This window comes from Ascaphus truei, chromosome 13 (assembly GCF_040206685.1).
Source record: "Ascaphus truei isolate aAscTru1 chromosome 13, aAscTru1.hap1, whole genome shotgun sequence".
NCBI lineage: Eukaryota > Metazoa > Chordata > Amphibia > Anura > Ascaphidae > Ascaphus > Ascaphus truei.
This window is the reverse complement of record NC_134495.1, coordinates 9,227,734-9,251,202: the sequence shown is the minus strand read 5'-3', so window position 1 is coordinate 9,251,202 and position 23,469 is coordinate 9,227,734. Positions and strand designations below refer to the sequence as shown.

General features: G+C 51.3%; 1 protein-coding gene across 1 annotated transcript in view; it reads left to right on the top strand.

The window, feature by feature from the left end:
* The window catches only part of SCARB1 (scavenger receptor class B member 1), an 80,742-nt gene that overhangs the window by 42,505 nt on the left and 14,768 nt on the right, over nucleotides 1-23,469 (top strand). The window contains 6 exon segments of the mRNA XM_075569218.1: nucleotides 1,891-2,215; nucleotides 3,851-3,896; nucleotides 3,899-4,025; nucleotides 6,424-6,545; nucleotides 16,557-16,630; nucleotides 23,140-23,191. Coding sequence (XP_075425333.1) covers nucleotides 1,891-2,215; nucleotides 3,851-3,896; nucleotides 3,899-4,025; nucleotides 6,424-6,545; nucleotides 16,557-16,630; nucleotides 23,140-23,191 — 746 coding nt within the window.

The window sequence follows — 23,469 nt, the reverse complement described above, 5'->3', positions numbered from 1 at the left end:
TCTGAGATCAGATGCACTGTAAGGAACCCCAACCCTCTCTAATAGCACGTCTGAGATCAGATGCATTGTAAGGAGCCCCAACCCTCTCTAATAGCACTGTCTGAGATCAGATGCATTGTAAGGAACCCCAACCCTCTCTAATAGCGCGTCCTGAGATCAGATGCACTGTAAGGAACCCCCAACCATCTCTAATAGCGCGTCTGTGATCAGATACCATTGTAAGGAACCCCAACCCTCTCTAATAGCGCGTCTGAGATCAGATGCATTGTAAGGAACCCAGACCCTCCCTAATAGCACGTCTGAGATCAGATGCACTGTAAGGAACCCCCAACCCTCTCTAATAGCACGTCTGAGATCAGATGCATTGTAAGGAACCCCAACCCCTCTCTAATAGCGTGTCTGAGATCAGATGCATTGTAAGGAACCCCGACCCTCTTTATAGCAACTCTGAGATCAGATTCATGGTAAATTCTGCTGTATTTGGTAACATTTTCAAATGACCTGAAAATAGCTGGGAACCCTTTTATGGGGGGTACCCGGGAAACCCCAGGCTTCCTAGGAACCCTGGCTGAAAAACACAGCTGTACAGTATTAAAAAAAAGAAGTTTTCAATGAAACCGTGCAGGCAGCGCTGCGCCTTTAAAGGGAACGGGCCCTGGCACAGAGAGTAAAAACGCACATCTTGCAGTGTTTTCATTGCTAATCTGTTTACCCTGCGAGTCCTGTGACTGATTTAATGCAGCAGAGACACAAGGAAAGGTCTGATAAAAACACATGATCGGGAAAGGGGGAGCGACGCCAGAGCGGAAAAGTCATTTAACGCGTAGAGCGAGGACCCCTCAATCACATGCTCCTCTCTAATAAATGCAGAACCGGCTCCTTGTGCATCTGCAGTCCCAGTTACTAGGCGGAAGACCAAATACGTTTCCTGATCGTCCCCAGAGCAGTTTGCCGCGAACGCAACATGCTGCAATATAAAGCAGTGCTGAGTATCATTAATTATGTTAGTGGCTCAAATCAGTCTCTGCTTCAGCACAGGTGGCTCAGTCTTCGACTGGTTGAGCCACCTGTGCTGAAGCAGGGATATTCTGAAAACCAGACCTGTAGGTGGCCCTTGAACTGGAGTTGGTCGGCCCTGCTGTATGGGGAAAGCCTCGGTAGTCTTGTCGTGAGACATAGTACGGCTTTTATGTTCTACAGTCCCTTTGTTTTATATTCTCTGAAATAGGAATTGTATATGGGTGGGGGAGCATTATACGGATCTAATAACGTATACATTTAGGGTTGCCAGGTCGCTTCTCCAAAAATACTGGACACAATGGTGACCGGTACGACGCACACCTCGCCGCTCCATTCTGTTTCCTCCTCTCCTTGGCTCCCCCCCCCCCAGGCTCCTGACATCGCCTCCTGATTGGCTGCATTACCCAGGAGCAGCCAATCAGGGTGGAGGAAGTTGCTCAGCCCCCTAGCAGCAGCCCTGCTCGGGAAATTCCACTGCCCCCATAGCCGGTCAGGGTACTATGTCCAGAGAGGTAATACCGGACACATACATGTCCAGAGAGGTAATACCCCGACACATACGTGTCCAGAGAGGTAATACCCGACACATACGTGTCCAGAGAGGTAATACCCGACACATACACGCCCAGAGAGATAATACCAGACACATACGTGTCCAGTATTACCTCTCATTTTTTTTTACTGAACAGTGTCTCCAAAATACAGGACAGTCGGGTTCAATACCGGACACCTGGCAACCCCATTAAGTGCATTAAAAAAATTAATCCAGTGGATCCGAGAAGGAGAAATCTGGAAGCACCGGTGAATGTTCTGCCCTGCATTGTCTGTCTCCCTTTTTATTTTTCTGCTGCGGAAATGTGCGAATATGAAACTATTATTTCCAGTGTAACGGTCGATTTTTTTATTTTATTTCCGCCACCTGCCTAATATGTAACATGAAATCAGAAGTTGTGTCCGGACAACCTTGTGTCCAGTGTCTCCAGAGCCCTGTGAATGACGGGATTGCACATGAAATAGCTGTACTGTGTATATTCTCTGCGCGTTTGCATACGCCGCTGACGGGATTGTCTCTGCCACAGGTTGGTTACTGGAATTCCAAGCAGGCGAATATGATCAATGGAACGGCTGGGCAGATGTGGCCTCCCTTCCTGAATCCCTCCACGCCCCTGGAGTTTTATAGCCCAGACGCATGCAGGTAAGATGCGCTAACGGACCCAACGTCCAGCTTCACGTCACTGCCAACGTCTTCCTGTGAAGTCCCACTAGGACGAGTTGTCCCTGGATGTGTAAAATACTCCACTTCAGGACTCCCGGTCCCCAAGGGGCTACCAACAGGCCAGGTTTCCAGGATATCCCTGCTTCAGCACAGGTGGCTCAGTCAAACAGCTGATTGAACATCTGTGCTGAATCGGGCACAGATTGAGCCACCGTTGCTAAAGCTGGGATATCCAGAAAACCTGCCCTGTTGGTGGCCCTTGAGGACTGCAGTTGGCCAACCCCGCTCTACGCTGAACCAGACTAAAGTATTAGCAGGAACCTGACCAGTGACGCAGTTAATGTCCTTCATGGAAAAGGCACGGCCTTCGCTCGTGACGTCTCCACGTCAAACGACGAAGGGCTTTTGCTTGGAGAATGACACTTCAGGGTTGGGGGGACCGTGACTCTTGCGTAGGCTTCTGCCCGTCAACAGATTCTGTAGAAGTGGAGTGTTGTGCAAATATTGCACACGGCTGCGCTCTCCTCCGTACAAAGTGCAAATGTCAGGGTTGGATGGGATGTGTAAGGACGCCCGGCTCAATCAGATAACACTGAGTGTTTTATTTTTGTGCGGTGTTTTTTTAGACTGGAAGTGCTAAGCAGTGCAGTTCTGCCTTCTAAATGAGCGCAGCTAACTAATTGCACTGTTCAGTCATCTGTTGCGTATTTTAATAGCTCTCCTCTTGCTATTTCAAACACCTGGTGTTTATTTTTTTTTACATTTTGTTTTCAACGTGTAAATCTGACCCTCTGTTCAGGAGGTAGAAGCGTTTGAAATGTTAAGTGTTCGGGATGTTAAAATGGCGCTCTCCCCTAGGGCCCAGAGCCGTGTCAAGGTTACCATGGTAACCTTCGACTGAGCCACCTGCGCTGGAGCAGGGATATCCTTAAAACCTGACCTGTTGCTGGTGTGCCTTAAGTACTTGAGTTGACCAGTCCTGTTATGGGCATTAACCTTGCATGGGTTTCTGGGAGGCATTGCACTGTAGGCCTGAAATACTATTTCTCAAGGAGATCCGTCTTGTGCCACGTTATGGCTGTCCACGGTCTGTGCCTGTGTCATGTTCTGTGATATTAAAACAGTGTCCTTAGTCACAGTGTCCTTTTTGTGATGCTCTGTGTCATACTGTTTGTGTGCACACCTCCATACTGTACACACCTCCATACTGTACACCTTCTGTCTCTGGTTAGTATAATGTCCCCGCTCCTCTCCTGCCTTGGCAGTAATATGCTGGTTAATCACAGTGATCCTATCAAACCTCGTAGACTGTACCAGTCCTTTCCTATTAAAGCAGGGACATTGCACTTTATATATAAAATAGGCGCTTTCTATATAAATGTCTCTATTAATTCTTACAGTAACAAATACGATGGGCCTTTCGAAAGAGATCCTGAAAGCCGAGCCCTTTAAATCTATTCATCTGTCCTGTAGTTGGGCACAGTACACGGAGATTTTAGTTAAAAATGTGGTTTTCCAAAAATGATATATATTTTAATGCCAGCCTTGGTTACAATAAGCGGAGATGTTTTATTCTCAGACGAAGAACGGTCTTGGTTTCTCTGCATAACACAGGTCCATGAAAATTGGGTATACCGAGAAGGAAGCGGCGTTTAGAGGAGCGTCCCGACGTATCGCTACTCCGCCCCCAATTACCTGTTCGCCAATGGTACCGGACTACCACGCCTAACGAGGGGTTCTGCCCCTGGCGTGAATTCCGGGGTGCAGAATGTCAGCTCGTGTCGCTTCGGTACGTATCTGCGGCCGCTTGTTCTCCTTGTACCTTTATATGTTTAGGCTGTACAGTAAATGCAGAGGGTACGATACATATCACACATGGGAAGCCCACTAATAGTTTCCCTTTTCCCCCGGGGCCTTTTTACCATCAGACATCGTCTCTGCGAGACGCCCCTCTTACTGGGTAAGGCTCGGGTTCCAGTAGTCTGACACTGGTGGCGGGGCGTTTCTTGTATGGCAAGGTGGGAATTTTCCGGGTGGGGTGAGGAGGCGGGGGTCTTCTTTTTATTTATATCGGCCGTGGATTACTGTAACCCGTTGTATTCACCCGCTCTTCAGAACAAGGGGGGGGGGGGGGGGGGGTGGAAAGAAGTATAGTGGGGGGTGAGGTGGGAGGGCTGGGGGATGGAAAGAAGTAAAGGGGGGGGGGGGAGGTGGGTGGGAGGGCTGGGGGATTGTTCTGGACGAGATCACGAGAATAACACCATTTTCTTTAAGTTTTTACTGTAAGAAACCGGTTTAAAAAGTACTATTCTGCAAGGAACTGCGTCCCCTCAGTACTGGGCTGTTTATTGAGCCGGAGATCTCGGGAAGGGGGGGGGGGGGGGGCGTGGGGGGGAGGGGAAGGGGTTTAATCATCAAACTGCAATTTTTCAGATCATGACACCAGCGTAAGGAAACTCACGTTGACTTCAACGGGATTTTTTTTTTTGTGCATTAGTGCCCCCGATCGGCACCATCTCAGTTTAATGGAAAAAAAAAAAACAATTAGGGGGGTCATTCTATACTCCGACGCGGCCCCAAATTCCCTGTTGACGGCAATGACTTGAGAGTATCTACATCCAGATATTTTGCCATTTAAACACCCGGCCCTTACTCCTTGTGCTGTGAACCCGCTCTCGCTGCGCTGGAGGAGATGGCGTTCCCATCCAATGAAACGGATCGCACTCCTTCCCCAACACCTGGAACCGGCGTCACACATCGGCACTATCTCGCGTTACTAATACCTCCCCAGGTCAGGGGCGCTCAACTCCCAGTCCTCAAGCTCCCCCCCCCCCTCCCCCCCCCCCCCCCCCACATGTCATGCAGGAGATCCCTGCTTCAGCGCAGGCGGTGCAGTCGTTGACTGGGACACCTGTGCTGAAGCAGGGATATCCTGAAAAACCCTGACCTGTTGGTGGCCCTGGAGGACTGGACTTTTCAAAGTAGCTTTTGTTAATTTTTTTTTTTTTTTGCAAGAATTCAAAAGATATTAAAATATGTGTATATTCCCTCTACTCCCTTCCTCTTCCCCCCCTCCCTCTCTTCCTCCCTCTCTCCCTCCTCCCTCTCTCCCCTCCTCCTCCCCCCCCCCCTCCCTCCCTCCTTCCCCTCCTCCCCCCCCCCTCCTTCTCTCCTCCCCCCTCTCCCTCCTCCCTCCCCCCTCCCTCTCTCCCTCCTCCTCCCCCTCACCTCTCTCCCTCTCATGGGGAGGGGGGAGGAGACCTGTGCGAAGCCGGCACTTTAGCTAGTAGACGATATATACACTGGCGAATTTCCCATTCGGCCCCGGGCCTCGGGTGGCAAAATGTCCGCCCCCACGAGCGGATGCCGCGCTCTCAGGTCTGATGGGAAGGCGCTTTTGCCTGTGGGCGGCCGTTCTCCTCTCCGAATCACGGCGTCAAATGACGCCGTGACAACGCGATGCCATGTGACGCCGCGTTGGTGACGGAAGGAAGAAGGCGGCCTCCACAGGCAAGCGCCAAGGGGCGGCGGATCTTCAATCCGACGCTGAATATAGCGCGGCTTTCTCTGGGTCTCTCTTCAAAATGGAAGAGTTAGGCCGTTTCCACGGGTAAATGTTCCGAGGTTCTCATTTAGATGGTTAAAATAAAATGTTTTACTCCCTCCGAATAATTGTGAACTTTTCGCATAATCAGTGTGTCACACAGTACAGTAACTTGTTCACATTTGCAGCTGCACAAGCGTCCTATTCATTCACCCTGCAGCGTGCACTTGTGTCATTAAAGCATGAAATCTGATATAAACCAAGATCACACACACTTTATTTAGAAGAACTAGAACCGTTGCCAAATATTTCCAAGACCAAGTGCATAGAAAGAAAGACACACACACGTATACACACACACACGTGTGTGTCTGTTCTTCCAGGCCTACATTATAAAAGAGAGCTCATTACTTTAAAGATTTTTTTTTTAATTTCTTTAGGCTCAAACTGTCTTTTTTTTATTTTATTTATTTTTTTTAATTTTTTCAAATACATCTTTGCTTTTGGAAAATTCAGATGGCAAAGAATCCGCAATAGTGCGGCAAAATTCCAACTTGGGTGAAAAGTTTTCCCCATCTCTCTCTATTAACATGACCTGTTTATAAAGGTCCCTGTGCTTATTTTATGTCTCTTTTCTATACAGGGGGCCCCTCTGTTCCTCTCGTTCCCCTCCATTTTTACAATGCGGACCCCGGCTTTGTGGCGGCTGTAGACGGCTTGCACCCCAGTGAGGATCTGCACTCCCTCTTTCTAGACCTGCATCCCGTAAGTTCAGGACTTTGCATGAATTCATGGGTTGACGAGGGGACTGTTGTAGACCGCAGTGGCGGCCATCTTTAATAGACCCGGAGAAAATGCCTGTACATCCATATTACAATATTACATTACCACCTGAATGCTTTTTGTGAAAAAGGGGCAAGTTGGGTGAACTTACAAAGACCATCCTGTCCAAGTTCTCCCTATTTACCATTTAGATTGTAAGCTCTTCGGGGCAGGGACGCCTGTTCCTAATGTTTTTGCTTTTACGCCTGCAGCGCTTATTCATATTGTCTCCTGTTATTTTGTCCTGTGTATTACTGCTTGTCACGTACGGCACAACTGTGATCACGTGACCTGCATACAGGAGAAGGGTTAATACACAATTCGCAAGCGATCACACTTTTCACCTCTGCAAAGGTTCCTCAAACAATATATCCACTAAATCCGTCCCCATATACCATCTGTCACGAATAGCACACAAGTGAGCCCGTGACTTGGACATGCAACCAGGTTTAATACACACGGCTACTCTACACAACTCGGCTTTCTCTCCGGCGCAAGGTACTTGCAATAAATTAATATCGACCCCTTACTCAATTGCAATCCTATCTATACGCTGCCAACCACCCAAAAAATGCAAAATATGTTATTTATATATTATCTGCCATGGTTTTCAGGTCCCTGTTTATTATACAAAAATTATGCACTTAACACACACACATCTGTTGTAGGGAAATGTAAATACTCTCTCCAGAGCGGGCAACAGTTCATTCCGAACCCCAAAGCATTACTTATTAAAGGACTGATATACTGTATATCCATTTTGAGATTACAGAAAAAGATAATGACAAGAACATACAATTACAGTAAATGCAAAACTATTTCTTAAAATAACAGGATTAGAACATAATACAGAAATCCCTATACATTACGTTGCCATATGTCAGGGTTTTCCCCAGGGAGGTCACTGGCGCAGAAATATGAGAATTTGCGTGTTTGGGTCCAAAACACACCACCTGTTAAATTCTGATTTCGTAACTACGGAGCAAGCCCTTTATACCATTCTTTTCTCATTGAAACCACTCAAGCCCCACCACTGTCATATATCAGCTGCTAGGTTGACGGTTTACGACACAGAAAAAAAAAACTCCTAAAAAATGTGTTTAAATCTTTGGCTCACTATATAAACGCACTCATAACTTCCTTTCTGTAATACTTGCACACGTGAGTCATATCAACAGATTCAGGCAATTGACGCACGTAACGAGACGAATTATGACCGTCCGTCTTGCGCGCTAAATTTGAGTGCCAAATGGATACCTGTCCCTGCTACCTTCTAGACCTCGCGTATCTGGCCTCACTGAATGTGTCCCCTTGCAACGATTACACAGATCTGAAACGTTATACTTTAGAATCGAAGTTATCACCGGATAGTCTCATTTAAAAAAAAAAAAAAAAAAATCGCCCAACTAAGGCGGGACCTGTGTATCGCCTCACTCCGGGATGCAGCAGTAATCATTCAGGAACGTTTCGTTTTCTTAGAGGCTGATAGGCTAGTCTCTGGTTATCGTTTATTGCCTTCTAAATTGACGCATGTCACTTTGTGAGAGCCTCCAAAATGAAGACCTCTTTGTAGGTCAAGACTCTTCTGGGTCTGTGCAGATCCATCATAAACCCAATATATTATATTATTTATTTTTTAAATCAAACTGTTGCTACATTAACCCAGAAGCACCAGATTGATTAAAATAATATTTCATGATCTTATCGTGACACTGCTGTACAGTGCAGAGTACACAGATGGCACCATACAAACACATTTAGACTTGCATACACAAGTGGTTTATATTGACCACGTCTCTCCTGGCAGTGATGGGGTTAACCCCCCAGCCTCTCTAGCTGTTGACATTGAGGGTTACAGTTATGTAGCAAACAATAGAAACATTATCGTCTCTTCCTGAGCTGCAGCCCCTGTTGGCGACTGGGATTCCGTGACACTGAATGGAGCGGTGTGGGGCTCTGACGTTCTTTGCTGGTTTATCCCGTGGGAGGGTTGGAGGGGCTTCTCTCTGCTTTAAATAGAGCCAGTTGTTCTTTTTCTGAATGGTGTGTGTGTGTGTGTGTGTGTATGTCGTAGTCTTTCTCTCTGTTTTATATCACACACACAGTCTGTATATGCTCTTTGGTGTCGGTCAATGCAATGTTGAGGCAAAATTGTCGTTTACCACTTCACCTGTGTATCAAAACCTTTTGCCCTTGGAGTGTTAGGAGGATTTGGAGATGTTACATCTCATTAGAATTTGTGCACCATGTATGAAGATTGTGTGTCTGCGGCATTCTTTTTCCCCTTTAATTTCCCCCCCAAAAGCCCTCCGTATCTGGTGACCAAGCAGGGCTGCCGACGGCTTTTACCGGGTTCCAAGACTAGTTTCCACTGGGGCCCAACATGGCGGTCTTGCGAGCGCCGCCCCCCTCACGTACCACCGAAATCTCACCCCAATCTATTTCTCTACCCCACTTCGCTGTCCCCCACCCCTCACTTCCATCTCTCTCCTTCTCTCTCTCCACACCCTCCTCCTCGCTCACCTACCTCCCCTCTCACTCATATCCCCCCCTGACACTCAATCTCCCCCTCCCCCCTCCCACTTAATTTCTATTTGTGTTGGGGAGATCTGCGCTCCTATGGGGAGGACTTGTCTTCCGCTCCATGACTGAGTGCTGCGGTCCCCTCCGACACTCAGAGTTAAAGGGGCAATCACTCCTAGGACCCCAGGGAACCAATGCCAGCGAACAGTTTAGGGGGTCTCATCCGGGTAATTTGACACCTATTCGTATATTTAATTTACTTGTTACAGTGAGACTTTGAAGGGGGTGGGATTTCCATTGGCGTGCTCCGTTTCTATGAGGTCACTGATGTCACTGTGTGATGTCACTGTGTGATGTCACTGTGATCAGCGTGCGTGTGTGTACTGCCAGAGTCCCCCCCCCCTCCCTCATCTTAACTGGGTCCCTGATAAGGACAGGGTGGGATACAGGTAAATAACAGTCGATTGGCAAACACTCGCTCCATTTAGAGACCCCAAAGAAATTCAATTGATCCACCTGCGGGATCGCACCTTTTTAAGAGACACTACAACCCTACTATCACCATACAAATATTGCAATGGCACCCATTTGCAATTGGCATTACACACCTATAGGGCCATGTTTGCTACGCAGTGCTACTCCATAAACCACCTTCCCGTCTGCCTGCGTAACTATTTCCCTGTTGTTTATACAGCCTATTCACTTGAGAGAGGCTGTAAGGAGGATGCTGGCATGGAAGATGTCTTAAAATGTAGCACTTTTTAATCTAGCCCATAACCCATTGACCTCAAACTTGTAACATAAGGACAGGGGGAAGGTGTAGGTGGAGTGATGGTTACAGTAGATCGTTGATCTGTTACAAGCTTTCAAACGTCTCGGGGTCCTTCATCAGCTGGGGCAGATACAGAAGCACAAGGTATATGTCGTATTGTAGTGCCACTGTCTCTAGTCACAATGGATCTGGAGAGGGAGTGAGATGTTAGGACTGACATAAGAGGCGACTTTTTTGTAATGTGATCGTGAGGAGCGGTCACCTGTAATTCGTTTATAAATGAATATCAAATATTTAAAATATTATCTAATGGATCCATAATGCATACCCCCCCTCCCCCCCCCCCCCACCCAAAAAAACTCGCCCACTATATCAAAGAAAAAGTGAAAAATGGAATCCCCTCCTGCCTACCAAAGGATACAACGAGGGCACAGGAGAAGCCACAAACCTTGAGACACTGAGCTGTTACCGAACGTCTGTCCCTGCTGTGGTCAAGCTGTCCAACCAGACACGATCTCCTGTTAAAAAAATCACTGCTGTCTAAAGGAGTTTGCCTTCTATATCCACCAAAGCAGCCAGTCGGGGGGCAGTTTTTGGCCTAAAATTCCCCATTGACTTCCCAAAACAATCGCTTCAGAAGATCTAGAACAGGGGCAGTCAACTCCAGTTCTCAAGGGCCACCAACAGGTCCGGGTTTCTGGATATCCCTGCTTCAGCACAGGTGGCTCTCGGAATGACTGCACCACGTGTGCTGAAACGGGATATCCTTCATACCTGTTGGTGGCGCTTGAGGACGAGTTTGCTGCCCCAGATCTAGAATATGCCTGTGCATTTTGCCCCAGGAAAGAACTTGGACCAAATACAATTCTGGGCAGAGATGGCGGTATTTCTGCCGCACCCAAACCCTGTGAGGTTGGACGCTGGTAACGCATCCACTGGATATTGGTCCAAGTGACCGAATCGTCCCACGCCTTCTCCCACCTTCATTATTTTACTACATGGAAGAAAGGACAAAGGTGGTCCCTCCGTCATATGCAGTGTCGGATTTAAAGAAAATGGCGCCCATAGTCACTTACCTGGTGCCGCCCTCCTCCAGCGCCGCGCTGTCTTCAACATGACGCCGCGTGACGTTGGTGCTGGACGATCTAGCGCCGATTGTGCATGCCGCCCCTGGGCCCAGTAGGAAATCCGCCACGGGTCACATGGAGATGCAGCGTTTTCTTTTTGCGCCACGGTTCCACGTCTGCTTTTTTAATTACTGCAACCCCTTATTTCATAGTACAAGGATTTGCAATTAGTGCAATACCAACAAGCGATTAGATAAGAGGCCCCTTAAGTCATAAATTCATTAAGCCCCATTTAAGTTTCTGTGATAACAAGGCAAACCTGCCTGTGCCTCCCCCCCTGCGTGCCAACTTCCACTAAAAAGTCCCCTTCTGTTCTTTTTGTTTTGTTTGCTCGCTGTATTTTATGGCTGTTATTATGGAATTAAACTTTGAAACTAGTAGGTTTGTTGGGGACATGGATTCATGTCCGGTTGCTTCAGCTCTTCCTCTTTAACCGCTTGGCTACCAGGTGCCAGCGCGGCATTATAGAGAGATAGCTGGCAAATATTCTGCACAAATGAACGTTTAGGGATACAGTATTTTCTATTTCTTGCAGTGTGTACGTGCGTGTGTGCGTACGTGCGTGTGTGTGTACGTGCGTGTGTGCGTGTGTGCGTATGTGTGCGCGTGTATTGGTTAATCTACATATATTATGCTCAGGGCAGTGGGGACAATGTCTCGACCCCAGCGGCATAGTGGGGCGCCCCCCCAAAGAACCCTTCGCTGCACAGATGGGGCCCCCCAGTCCATATTAAACTTGTCGGCATCCCCTTTCCCTGCTGGACAGTCCTGGGTGCCCCGGTCAAGCGGTCGGTGGCCAGAATGGGACAGTTGATCATGGCCATCTCGCTGGCGTTTGGTCCCGAGGGGGACCCTCCGCCGCCGGCCACTTCTACTATGAGGTACGTTTTAGGGTAGGGGGTTAACTTTCGTTCATATTAGGGGCTTTTAGGGTAAGGGCTAAGGTTCGTGACTTGACAGCTATGAGTCCCTGTGGTAAGGTGAGCAGCGGCTAAACACCGGCGGAGAGTTTCTTTGCGGCGAAACGCCCGTGTCAAAATGTCCCAGACCCGTGGGTGGCCTGATTTTTTTAGCTCGTCGCGTTCCATTTTCCATAATCTTTCCCAAAGAAGGTTTAGTAAATTCTTAATTTCATGTTTAGCTTGTTTGAAAACGACCGCTCCGCGTTAACGTAACCGCTGGGGGCGGGGGGGGGGGACCTCCTCTTTCCTGACATACTTCTCGGCAAAAGTACCGCGTTCTAGTCCTAAATCTCCCGTGTTACGCAGGCCAGAAGGAACCCGCAATTTTTATCCGGCGCAGCTTCTGATTGGCCGGCGCGATGCTGGGGATTTAAATACCAGGAAGTACTGGAGCTACGTTTTACCGGGATGTATCTGGAGGACTGGGGGATCCCTGAGTTTTTAAATGAAGGTGATCTGGCTCAGGGGACCCCCGGGGGGGGGGGGGGAAGAAGAGTGCAGGGTGGGGCCTGCAAAACTCTACATATAGCACTGTGCACATGGTTTGCTCTATATAAAATAAATATAAGGTACATTACGGGTTAAAAAAAAAAACCCCCGTTGTATTGAAATGAATACTTCCTTTTTTTACTTATTATGGTGACACAACCATTTTTTTTTCTTTTTTAAAGCGCATGACCCACGTTAAAAGTACTGAAAACAATCCAATTTGCAACCCGAGTCATTCCGCTTTATCAAACCCACGGTTATCGGGGAATATGATTGATTAGCCTGAGCTGACCTGCTGTGAGTGTACATATAATCTGCTCTGATTGTCTCCCAGTCCTATATTAATCCGCCCACTGCATTCTGCAGAATATGACAGCGTTGCATAGTAGATGAGGTTGAAAAAAAATACGTGTTCAAGTTCAATGTGACATGCAGCATAAAAGCAAGCCTTTAACATCGCATACTGGTAATGTGTACTGTACTGTACATACTGCCTTTACATGGGAAGAAACTCCATTCCATCCCTTTTAATAGTGTGTGTCTATCTAAATCTATATATACTGTAGTCAAGTGTGTGTATCTATATCCATATATTTTGTGTGTGTGTGTGTGTGTGTGTTTCTATCCATATATAGTGTGTGTATATATTATACTAGCTGAGAGACCCGGCGTTGCCCGTGAGTTACATTTAGCGCTAGGAAAAGGGGGGAGTTGAGGGGTACGGGGGAAAAGGAGGGGGGGGACAGTGGACAGGAGGGGGGGGACAGTGGACAGGAGGGGGGGGACAGTGGACAGGAGGGGGGGGACAGTGGACAGGAGGGGGGGACAGTAGACAGGAGGGGGGGGACAGTGGACAGGAGGGGGGGACAGTGGACAGGAGGGGGGGACAGTGGCCGGGGGGAGTGGGGGACAGTGGCCGGGTGGGGGGACGGACAGTGGAAAGGACAGTGGACAGGAGGGGATGGGAGGTGGGGAGAGTGGACAGGAGGGGGGGGGAGAGTGGACGGGGGGGGGACACAGTGGAAAGGACAGTGGACAGGAGGGGATGGGGGGGGGTGAGAGTGGACAGGAGGGGGGGGTGAGAGTGGACAGGAGGGGGGGTGAGTGGACAGGAGGGGGGGTGAGAGTGGACAGGAGGGGTGACAGTGGACAGGAGGGGGGGTGACAGTGGACAGGAGGGGGGGTGACAGTGGACAGGAGGGGGGTGACAGTGGACAGGAGGGGGGGGCAGTGGACAGGAGGGGGGTTGGTTTGCTTTAAATTGACGGGTCCCTCCTCTCCACCCCCCCTGTATCTTTCTCCGCTCCTGACCCCCCGACCCCCCCCCCCCCCTATGTGTAGCTCCGGTCCCCACTCTACAGTGTCTGAGACACAGTGTAACACACACACACGCACACAGACACACACACAGTGTCCCACACACACACAGTGTCACGCTGTGACACACACACACACACACACACACACACTCACCTCTCCTTCTGGCCGCCGCCATGTTAGTTGGTCCGCGAGGGAGGAAGGGGTCCGTCCGCCGCCATCTTAGGTGCCGCGTGGCAGCGGTAGGCTGCCCTGGCCAATGCCTGTCCCCGCGCCAGGGAGGTGAGTGGGAGGGAGGTGAGTGGAGGGAGCGGGAGGTGAGTGGAGGCAGCGGCAGGCTGCCCTGCCCACTGCCTGTCCCGCGCCGGGGAGGTGAGTGGAGGGAGCGGGAGGTGAGTGGAGGAAGCGGGAGGTGAGTGGAGGGAGCGGGAGGTGAGTGGAGGCAGCGGCAGGCTGCCCTGCCCACTGCCTGTCCCCGCACCGGGGAGGTGAGTGGAGCAGGAGGTGAGTGGAGGCAGCGGCAGGCTGCCCTGCCCACTGCCTGTCCCCGCGCCGGGGAGGGAGGTGAGTGGAGAGGGAGGTGAGTGGAGAGGGAGGTGAGTGGAGAGGGAGGTGAGTGGAGAGGGAGGTGAGTGGAGAGGGAGGTGAGTGGAGAGGGAGGTGAGTGGAGAGGGAGGTGAGTGGAGAGGGAGGTGAGTGGAGAGGGAGGTGAGTGTGATGGGGGGAGAGGACAGAGAGAGGTGTGTGTGTGTGTGTGTGTGTGTCCGTCCCTGTGTGTCCTTTGGCCCGTCACTCCGCCTCAGGCCATGAGGTGTGCGGGGGCGGGCGGGCCAAGGGACCAATGAGATTGCCGCTAGGGACACAGGCCATGCAGACATACAGTGCTTTCAGAAATATATAGTAGATATAAACACGTGTGTGTGTGTGTGTGTGTGTTATATAAACACACATACACGTGTGGCGATATAGATTATATATTTGTGTCTATATCCATCTAGTGTATATGTGTATATATATGTGTAGGTGTATATGTATGTGTATATATATATATATATATATATGTGTATATATATATATATATATATATGTATATATATATATATATATGTATATATATATTGCATATATATATATATATATATATATATATATATTGCATATATATATATATTGCATATATATATATATATATATATATTGCATATATATATATATTGCATATATATATATATATATATATATTGCATATATATATATTGCATATATATATATATTGCATATATATATATATATATATATATATATATATATATTGCATATATATATATATATATATATATTGCATATATATATATATTGCATATATATATATATATATATATATTGCATATATATATATATATATATTGCATATATATATATTGCATATATATATATTGCATATATATGTATGTATGTATATTGCATATGTTGACCAATGCCCTTGTTTCCCCTGTATTCTGCAGGACTCTGCCCTGGCTTTTCACGCGTCTTGTCTCTTATTGTGAAATTATTTCTAGACAGTGTCGTGTTGCTAGAGATGTACAAGATGGCTAAGCTGTAAGAAGCATAAAACCTAATCGCTGTCCAGCTGTGATAAGCAGTCACCTGGTGGAAGGCTCCTAGTAAGGGCTCTTTATCTGCTGGTATTACTGCTTACTAAGTAACCATATACATCTCCGGCAATGCCATTTACAGCATCTGAGCAGTACCAAGAACTGTAGGAGTGTCTGAGTGAAGAGGTTTATTTGTCTCGTTACAGGAGGTTTACAGTTTATGGATTATTTTTTATGGCAGGAAAATAAACTTGTTATTGTTTGACGATTTTATGCCCTGCTTGGTTGGCTAGTAACGTACAAAAATTAGATTATTTTATGTGATAACCCAGACAGCAGCACAAATTATAGGGACCATATAATCATTTCTATATATGTAAATCTGTTTCACCTGATCGGGATGTGCGAGGAAACGCGACTGGGTTATGCAGTGTATAGCCGTAGGATTATTAAACAGTCTTTTTTTACATTGTATTATACGGACCAAACAGAACCAGTGTAATGTGTATTGGGTAAACGTACATCATTGACTTAATAAAAAAAAATGTGTTTAACAATAAATATGTGCTCTTATCGTAAGAAAATCATTGTCTAACGGGTCTTAAATGTTCATGTGTTAACAATGTGCATCATATGCAGGGGCTCACCTCCACTACTCACGCCTCCCCTCTCAACAAGTCAGGTTTTCAGGATATCCCCGCTTCAGCACAGGTGGCTCAATCCATCCCTGCTTCAGCACAGGTGGCTCAATCCATCCCTGCTTCAGCACAGGTGGCTCAATCCATCCCTGCTTCAGCACAGGTGGCTCAATCCATCCCTGCTTCAGCACAGGTGGCTCAATCCATCCCTGCTTCAGCACAGGTGGCTCAATCCATCCCTGCTTCAGCACAGGTGGCTCAATCCATCCCTGCTTCAGCACAGATGGCTCAATCAGAGGCTTAGTCTTTGGAGCCACCTATGCTGAAGCAGGGATTTCCTGAAAACCCCTGACCCCTTCGAAGGCAAGTATCTTTGGAAGCAGGGTGTCCCCGGTGTTGAAATTAATGCACAGCTCTGTAGTCCCCCTGCTTCAGCCTAGGGGGGGAGGGAAGAGCTTGGCTTGTTCCATTGAAAGTGACTGAGAACAATGCATGAAGCAAAAACTCTGCCTCTTTCTTTTCTTTTTGCAGCTGACGGGTATCCCGATGAATTGCTCCATCAAAATGCAACTCAGCTTGTTAACCCAAAGAGTACCTGGAATATTGTAAGTGTTGCGTCCTTTGTGGGTTCATTGTTTTGTTTTTGTTTAAGGTGGCGGTTACCTTCAGACCTGACTCACGGGAACAGCAGTGGTACCTTGTAAGCATTGTGTTTCTTGTATATAGAGGTGTAGTGTTCAGTGCTGTATATAATGCTAATTCAGGCATCTATTCTACAATCATTACTTTTTTGTGGTCACGGGCACTCTGATTCTAGTAGTAGATCCGAGCGTTATGTAGGATTGTTGTAACGGACTTTAAATGGTTGAACCTGGAAGCTCATAAGCAGTTTCAATGGTTCCTGAGTGAAGAAGCTTCCCCTTGGGTGGTTTACAGGACACGCCTGTAGGGGGAGGCTTACAGGACACGCCTGTAGGGGGAGGCTTACAGGACACGCCTGTAGGGGGAGGCTTACAGGACACGCCTGTAGGGGGAGGCTTACAGGACACGCCTGTAGGGGGAGGCTTACAGGACACGCCTGTAGGGGGAGGCTTACAGGACACGCCTGTAGGGGGAGGCTTACAGGACACGCCTGTAGGGGGAGGCTTACAGGACACGCCTGTAGGGGGGGGCTTACAGGACACACCTGTAGGGGGAGGCTTACAGGACACACCTGTAGGGGGAGGCTTACAGGACACACCTGTAGGGGGGGGCTTACAGGACACACCTGTAGGGGGGGGCTTACAGGACACGCCTGTAGGGGGAGGCTTACAGGACACGCCTGTAGGGGGAGGCTTGCAGGACACGCCTGTAGGGGGAGGCTTGCAGGACACGCCTGTAGGGGGAGGCTCGCAGGACACGCCTGTAGGGGGAGGCTCGCAGGACACGCCTGTAGGGGGAGGCTCGCAGGACACGCCTGTAGGGGGAGGCTCGCAGGACACGCCTGTAGAAAGAAGAGACCAGCTCTCAACACTATGAAATTAAACCTAAGTAACAATTAATTTTTTTACAGAATTGGAACCAGAGGATCCTTCAGAGCTGAACTGCACTATTTTCCGCTCCGTTCTCCGCTCTGTTCCCCGCTCCGCTCCCCGTGCTCCGCTCCCCGTGCTCCGCTCCCCGTGCTCCGCTCCCCGTGCTCCGCTCCCCGTGCTCCGCTCCCCGTGCTCCGCTCCCCGTGCTCCGCTCCCCGTTCCCCGTTCCCCGTTCCCCGTTCCCCGCTCCCCGTTCCCCGCTCCCCGTTCCCCGTTCCCCGTTCCTCCCTCTGTTCCCCGTTCCCCGCTCCCCGTTCCTCCCTCTGTTCCCCGCTCCCCGTTCCCCGCTCCCCGTTCCTCCCTCTGTTCCCCGTTCCCCGCTCCCCGTTCCCCGCTCCCCGTTCCTCCCTCTGTTCCCCGCTCCCCGTTCCCCGTTCCTCCCTCTGTTCCCCGCTCCCCGTTCCCCGCTCCCCGTTCCCCGCTCCCCGTTCCCCGCTCCCCGTTCCCCGCTCCCCGTTCCCCGCTCCCCGTTCCTCCCTCTGTTCCCCGCTCCCCGTTCCCCGCTCCCCGCTCCCCGTTCCCCGCTCCCCGTTCCTCCCTCTGTTCCCCGCTCCCCGTTCCCCGCTCCCCGTTCCCCGCTCCCCGTTCCCCGCTCCCCGTTCCTCCCTCTGTTCCCCGCTCCCCGTTCCCCGCTCCCCGTTCCCCGCTCCCCGTTCCCCGCTCCCCGTTCCCCGTTCCCCGCTCCCCGCTCCCCGTTTCCCGTTCCTCCCTCTGTTCCCCGCTCCCCGTTCCCCGCTCCCCGTTCCCCGCTCCCCGCTCCCCGCTCCCCGTTCCCCGCTCCCCGTTCCCCGCTCCCCGTTCCTCCCTCTGTTCCCCGCTCCCCGTTCCCCGCTCCCCGTTCCCCGCTCCCCATTCCCCGCTCCCCGTTCCTCCCTCTGTTCCCCGTTCCCCGCTCCCCGTTCCCCGCTCCCCGTTTCCCGTTCCTCCCTCTGTTCCCCGCTCCCCGTTCCCCGTTCCCCGCTCCCCGTTCCCCGTTCCCCGCTCCCCGTTCCCCGCTCCCCGCTCCCCGTTCCCCGCTCCCCGTTCCCCGCTCCCCGCTCCCCGCTCCCCGTTCCCCGCTCCCCGTTCCCCGCTCCCCGCTCCCCGTTCCCCGCTCCCCGCTCCCCGTTTCCCGTTCCTCCCTCTGTTCCCCGCTCCCCGTTCCCCGCTCCCCGTTCCCCGCTCCCCGCTCCCCGCTCCCCGTTCCCCGCTCCCCGTTCCCCGCTCCCCGTTCCCCGCTCCCCGTTCCTCCCTCTGTTCCCCGCTCCCCGTTCCCCGCTCCCCGTTCCCCGCTCCCCGTTCCCCGCTCCCCGTTCCCCGCTCCCCGTTCCCCGCTCCCCGTTCCCCGCTCCCCGTTCCTCCCTCTGTTCCCCGCTCCCCGTTCCCCGTTCCCCGCTCCCCGTTCCCCGTTCCCCGCTCCCCGTTCCCCGCTCCCCGTTCCCCGCTCCCCGTTCCTCCCTCTGTTCCCCGCTCCCCGTTCCCCGCTCCCCGTTCCTCCCTCTGTTCCCCGTTCCCCGCTCCCCGTTCCTCCCTCTGTTCCCCGCTCCCCGTTCCCCGTTCCTCCCTCTGTTCCCCGCTCCCCGTTCCCCGCTCCCCGTTCCCCGCTCCCCGTTCCCCGCTCCCCGTTCCCCGCTCCCCGTTCCTCCCTCTGTTCCCCGCTCCCCGTTCCCCGCTCCCCGTTCCCCGCTCCCCGTTCCTCCCTCTGTTCCCCGCTCCCCGCTCCCCGTTCCCCGCTCCCCGTTCCCCGCTCCCCGTTCCCCGCTCCCCGTTCCCCGCTCCCCGTTCCTCCCTCTGTTCCCCGCTCCCCGTTCCCCGCTCCCCGTTCCCCGCTCCCCGTTCCCCGCTCCCCGTTCCCCGCTCCCCGTTCCTCCCTCTGTTCCCCGCTCCCCGTTCCCCGCTCCCCGTTCCCCGCTCCCCGTTCCCCGCTCCCCGTTCCCCGCTCCCCGCTCCCCGTTCCCCGCTCCCCGTTCCTCCCTCTGTTCCCCGCTCCCCGTTCCCCGCTCCCCGTTCCCCGCTCCCCGCTCCCCGTTCCCCGCTCCCCGTTCCCCGCTCCCCGTTCCTCCCTCTGTTCCCCGTTCCCCGCTCCCCGTTCCCCGCTCCCCGCTCCCCGTTCCCCGCTCCCCGTTCCCCGCTCCCCGTTCCCCGCTCCCCGTTCCTCCCTCTGTTCCCCGCTCCCCGCTCCCCGCTCCCCGTTCCCCGCTCCCCGTTCCCCGCTCCCCGTTCCCCGCTCCCCGCTCCCCGTTTCCCGTTCCTCCCTCTGTTCCCCGCTCCCCGTTCCCCGTTCCCCGCTCCCCGTTCCCCGTTCCCCGCTCCCCGTTCCCCGTTCCCCGCTCCCCGCTCCCCGCTCCCCGCTCCCCGTTCCCCGCTCCCCGTTCCCCGCTCCCCGTTCCCCGCTCCCCGTTCCTCCCTCTGTTCCCCGCTCCCCGTTCCCCGCTCCCCGTTCCCCGCTCCCCGTTCCCCGCTCCCCGTTCCTCCCTCTGTTCCCCGCTCCCCGTTCCCCGCTCCCCGTTCCCCGCTCCCCGTTCCCCGCTCCCCGCTCCCCGCTCCCCGCTCCCCGCTCCCCGTTCCCCGCTCCCCGTTCCCCGTTCCCCGCTCCCCGTTCCCCGTTCCTCCCTCTGTTCCCCGCTCCCCGTTCCCCGCTCCCCGCTCCCCGCTCCCCGTTCCTCCCTCTGTTCCCCGCTCCCCGCTCCCCGTTCCCCGCTCCCCGCTCCCCGTTCCCCGCTCCCCGTTCCTCCCTCTGTTCCCCGCTCCCCGTTCCCCGCTCCCCGCTCCCCGCTTCCCGTTCCTCCCATTGTTCCCCGTTCCCCGCTCCCCGTTCCTCCCTCTGTTCCCCGCTCCCCGTTCCCCGCTCCCCGCTCCCCGCTTCCCGTTCCTCCCATTGTTCCCCGTTCCCCGCTCCCCGTTCCCCGTTCCCCGCCCCGTTCCCCTCCATACCCGGTTCCTGAGGTGATTACTGGGGAAGTTACCGGTATTCTTTCCTGTTTTGTAAAGGGGATTTAAATGGCCAACCAATAGGAAGCCACGACCGATGTTGCAGCTTCCTATTGGCTGGAGATTTGGCAGAGATTTAAACATGGTAACTTCACTGGTAAGCATCTTGGAAAGCAAGGGGGGGGGGGGACAGGAATTCCCGGGGGGGGGGGGGAGGAATTCCCAGTGTTGAAAATAGTAGTGTTTGGCTCCGGGGAACCGTGTGCTCCCACCCTGTAAACAAATAAAAAAATAGTTTAACAAGAGAATCTGGTTAAAACAACAAAAAGTAGGAGGCGCTGCTCCTTTTTATTCCCTATCGAGCTGATCCAATAAAGTGTCGCATTTTAATACAAATCCACTCTGAGACTTGAAACGATCCGGCATCTTCAGAGACGCCATTTTTCCATCTCCCCAAGTCCTACAGGGGACCTATGAACGTCTCGGAAAGCAGGACCTCGTTCTGTGCCCAGCACCTACCCGACACCCCCTCCGTCCCTGGCACCCCAATATGAGTGCCGTATAATCACACCTTTTTATTCTGTCAGACCGAGGATGACCACATCACAGAGAACCCCCCACGATACATGATAAAAGATTCTGCATTTTTGGGGGTTCAATCTTTTCGAGGTTACCCAGCAGCAGTTGCGTTTTTGATCCTGCCGCCAATTTGTTTTCTGGTGAACCACTTCTGTACGCCTGCGCTGTGTTTTCCACTTATAGTTCTTTTCAGCTACATGTTGTATATAGTTTGCTGCATTGCGGTCACTTGTATGCTGCACCCACTTCTGTATTGTCTAAATATAATTCAAATGTCTTCTATCTGTTATGTTAGCACAGGAGCGGCCAACTCCAGTCCTCAATGGCCACCAACAGGTCAGGTTTTCATGATATCCCTGCTTCAGCACAGGTGGCTCAATTAGTCTTTGCTTCAGCACAGGGGGCTCAATCAATGGCTCAGTCATCGACTGAGCCATAGATTGAGCCCCCTGTGCTGAAGCAGGGATATCCTGAAAACCTGACCTGTTGGTGGCCATTGAGGACTGGAGTTGGCCGCTCCTGCAGTAAGGAAATGCTTCACTAAACATGGCATACGAGGCAGTGACCTCCACCTGTTAGTGCCTTATCCAACGATCTGGTTAATATTGGATTATTTATCTATAAATAACCGGTATATACACAGATATAGGATATAGTCACATGAGCTTCATACATCAGACGCCCCCTTTAAGAAGGTTTGTACGACATTCATTTTAGCAGTAAAATGGTAACGCGCAATTCAAATACATCTTGGTACTAAGGTTGGCAGGCGGCTTCTCCAAAAATACTGGACACAACGGTGCGAAAACACGCACACGCACACGCACACGCACACGCACACACACCCTGCTCTCCATGCTGTTTCCTGACACCTCCTCCTGATTGGCTGCTGCTGGGTAATGCAGCCAATCAGGATGGAGGAAGCTGCCCAGCCCCCTAGCAATAGTCCAGTCAGGTCACTATGTCCAGAGGTAATACCAGTATACACACGTCCAGTATTACCTCTTCTTGTTTTTTTAATATATACATATATACATACGTACGTACATACATACATACAGAAAATAGCCGTGTTAGTCCAGTTGCGATAGTGCAGAATAAATGAGTTCTTCAGTATTAGGTGATACCTTTTTTATTGGACTAACAATTTATGTCATAGGACAAGCTTTCGAGAGTTCTCCTCTCCTTCAGATCAAGCAATACTGATATACAAAGGATTCAATGGCTAAAACAGTGTAGAGAGAGGGGAAAAAAACAAAAAAAAACAACAGATATTTACTGTAGATAAGGTAGGGTGTTAAATGTGTTTGAAGCCAGTGGACGGTGACAAGGGAAGGTGGGGAGGGGAAGGGATGCTGGGGGGGAGAGAGAAAGTGTGGATAAGAATAGAGGCAAGCAGGATAATTACAAGCAATTTTGGTAGGGTGTGAGAAAACCCATGTCCGCATTAAGTCCTTTGGTTTTGGTGTCAAAGAGTCTTATCATTCTGAGTTGAAATGTTTTCAGTTCTTGGGTGCACCCTACCTTATCTACAGTGAATATCTGTTGTTTTTTTTTTTCCCCTCTCTACACTGTTTTAGCCATTGAATCCTTTGTATATCAGTATTGCTTGTCCTATGACATAAATTGTTAGTCCAATAAAAAAGGTATCACCTTATACTGAAGAACTCATTCTGCACTATACACACACACACACACACACACACACACACACACACACATACACACACACATACACACACACATACACATACACATACACATACACATACACATACACATACACACACACACACTGGACAGCGTGTCCAAATACAGGACAGTTCACTTCAATGCTGGACACTTGGCAACCCTACTCCCTAGACCCCACGATATGCATTATTTAATGTTCCTTCTCTACCTAGGGTCTTGGGACGCGTTGCAGATCCATGTGGCAATGAAGGGGTTAGGAAACGTGTGGGGAGAAGCGCATGAATACAAGGCGCAGTACATTGCAGGATTTAAATGCGTTGGGTTTTTTTTTTCACCCCTCATTGTTTTTCTGTTCTCAGGCAAACTGGCAGTATAAAGCCCGTGATCCTCCCTGTGCTTTGGTTTGCAGAGGTAAGCGCGGGATTAACAGGGTGGTCACTGGGGGTTTTTGTTGGGGGGGGGGGGGGGAAATGCTAGAAAAATGATTGGGGGGGGGAACCTCCCTCTTGCCTCGTCCCCGTGAATGCGACTGCACGCACGATGGTGTGCGTGGCGTGAACAGAGACGGCCTTCTATGGGGCCGGCCCCCGTCATCGCATGCGGGGGAATGCTCAAAGCGCGGGGGTGCGTCCACTTTTCCAAAAGACAAGGAATTTGTCTTTTGGCGCGGCGGCCGAGCGCTGCCTTCG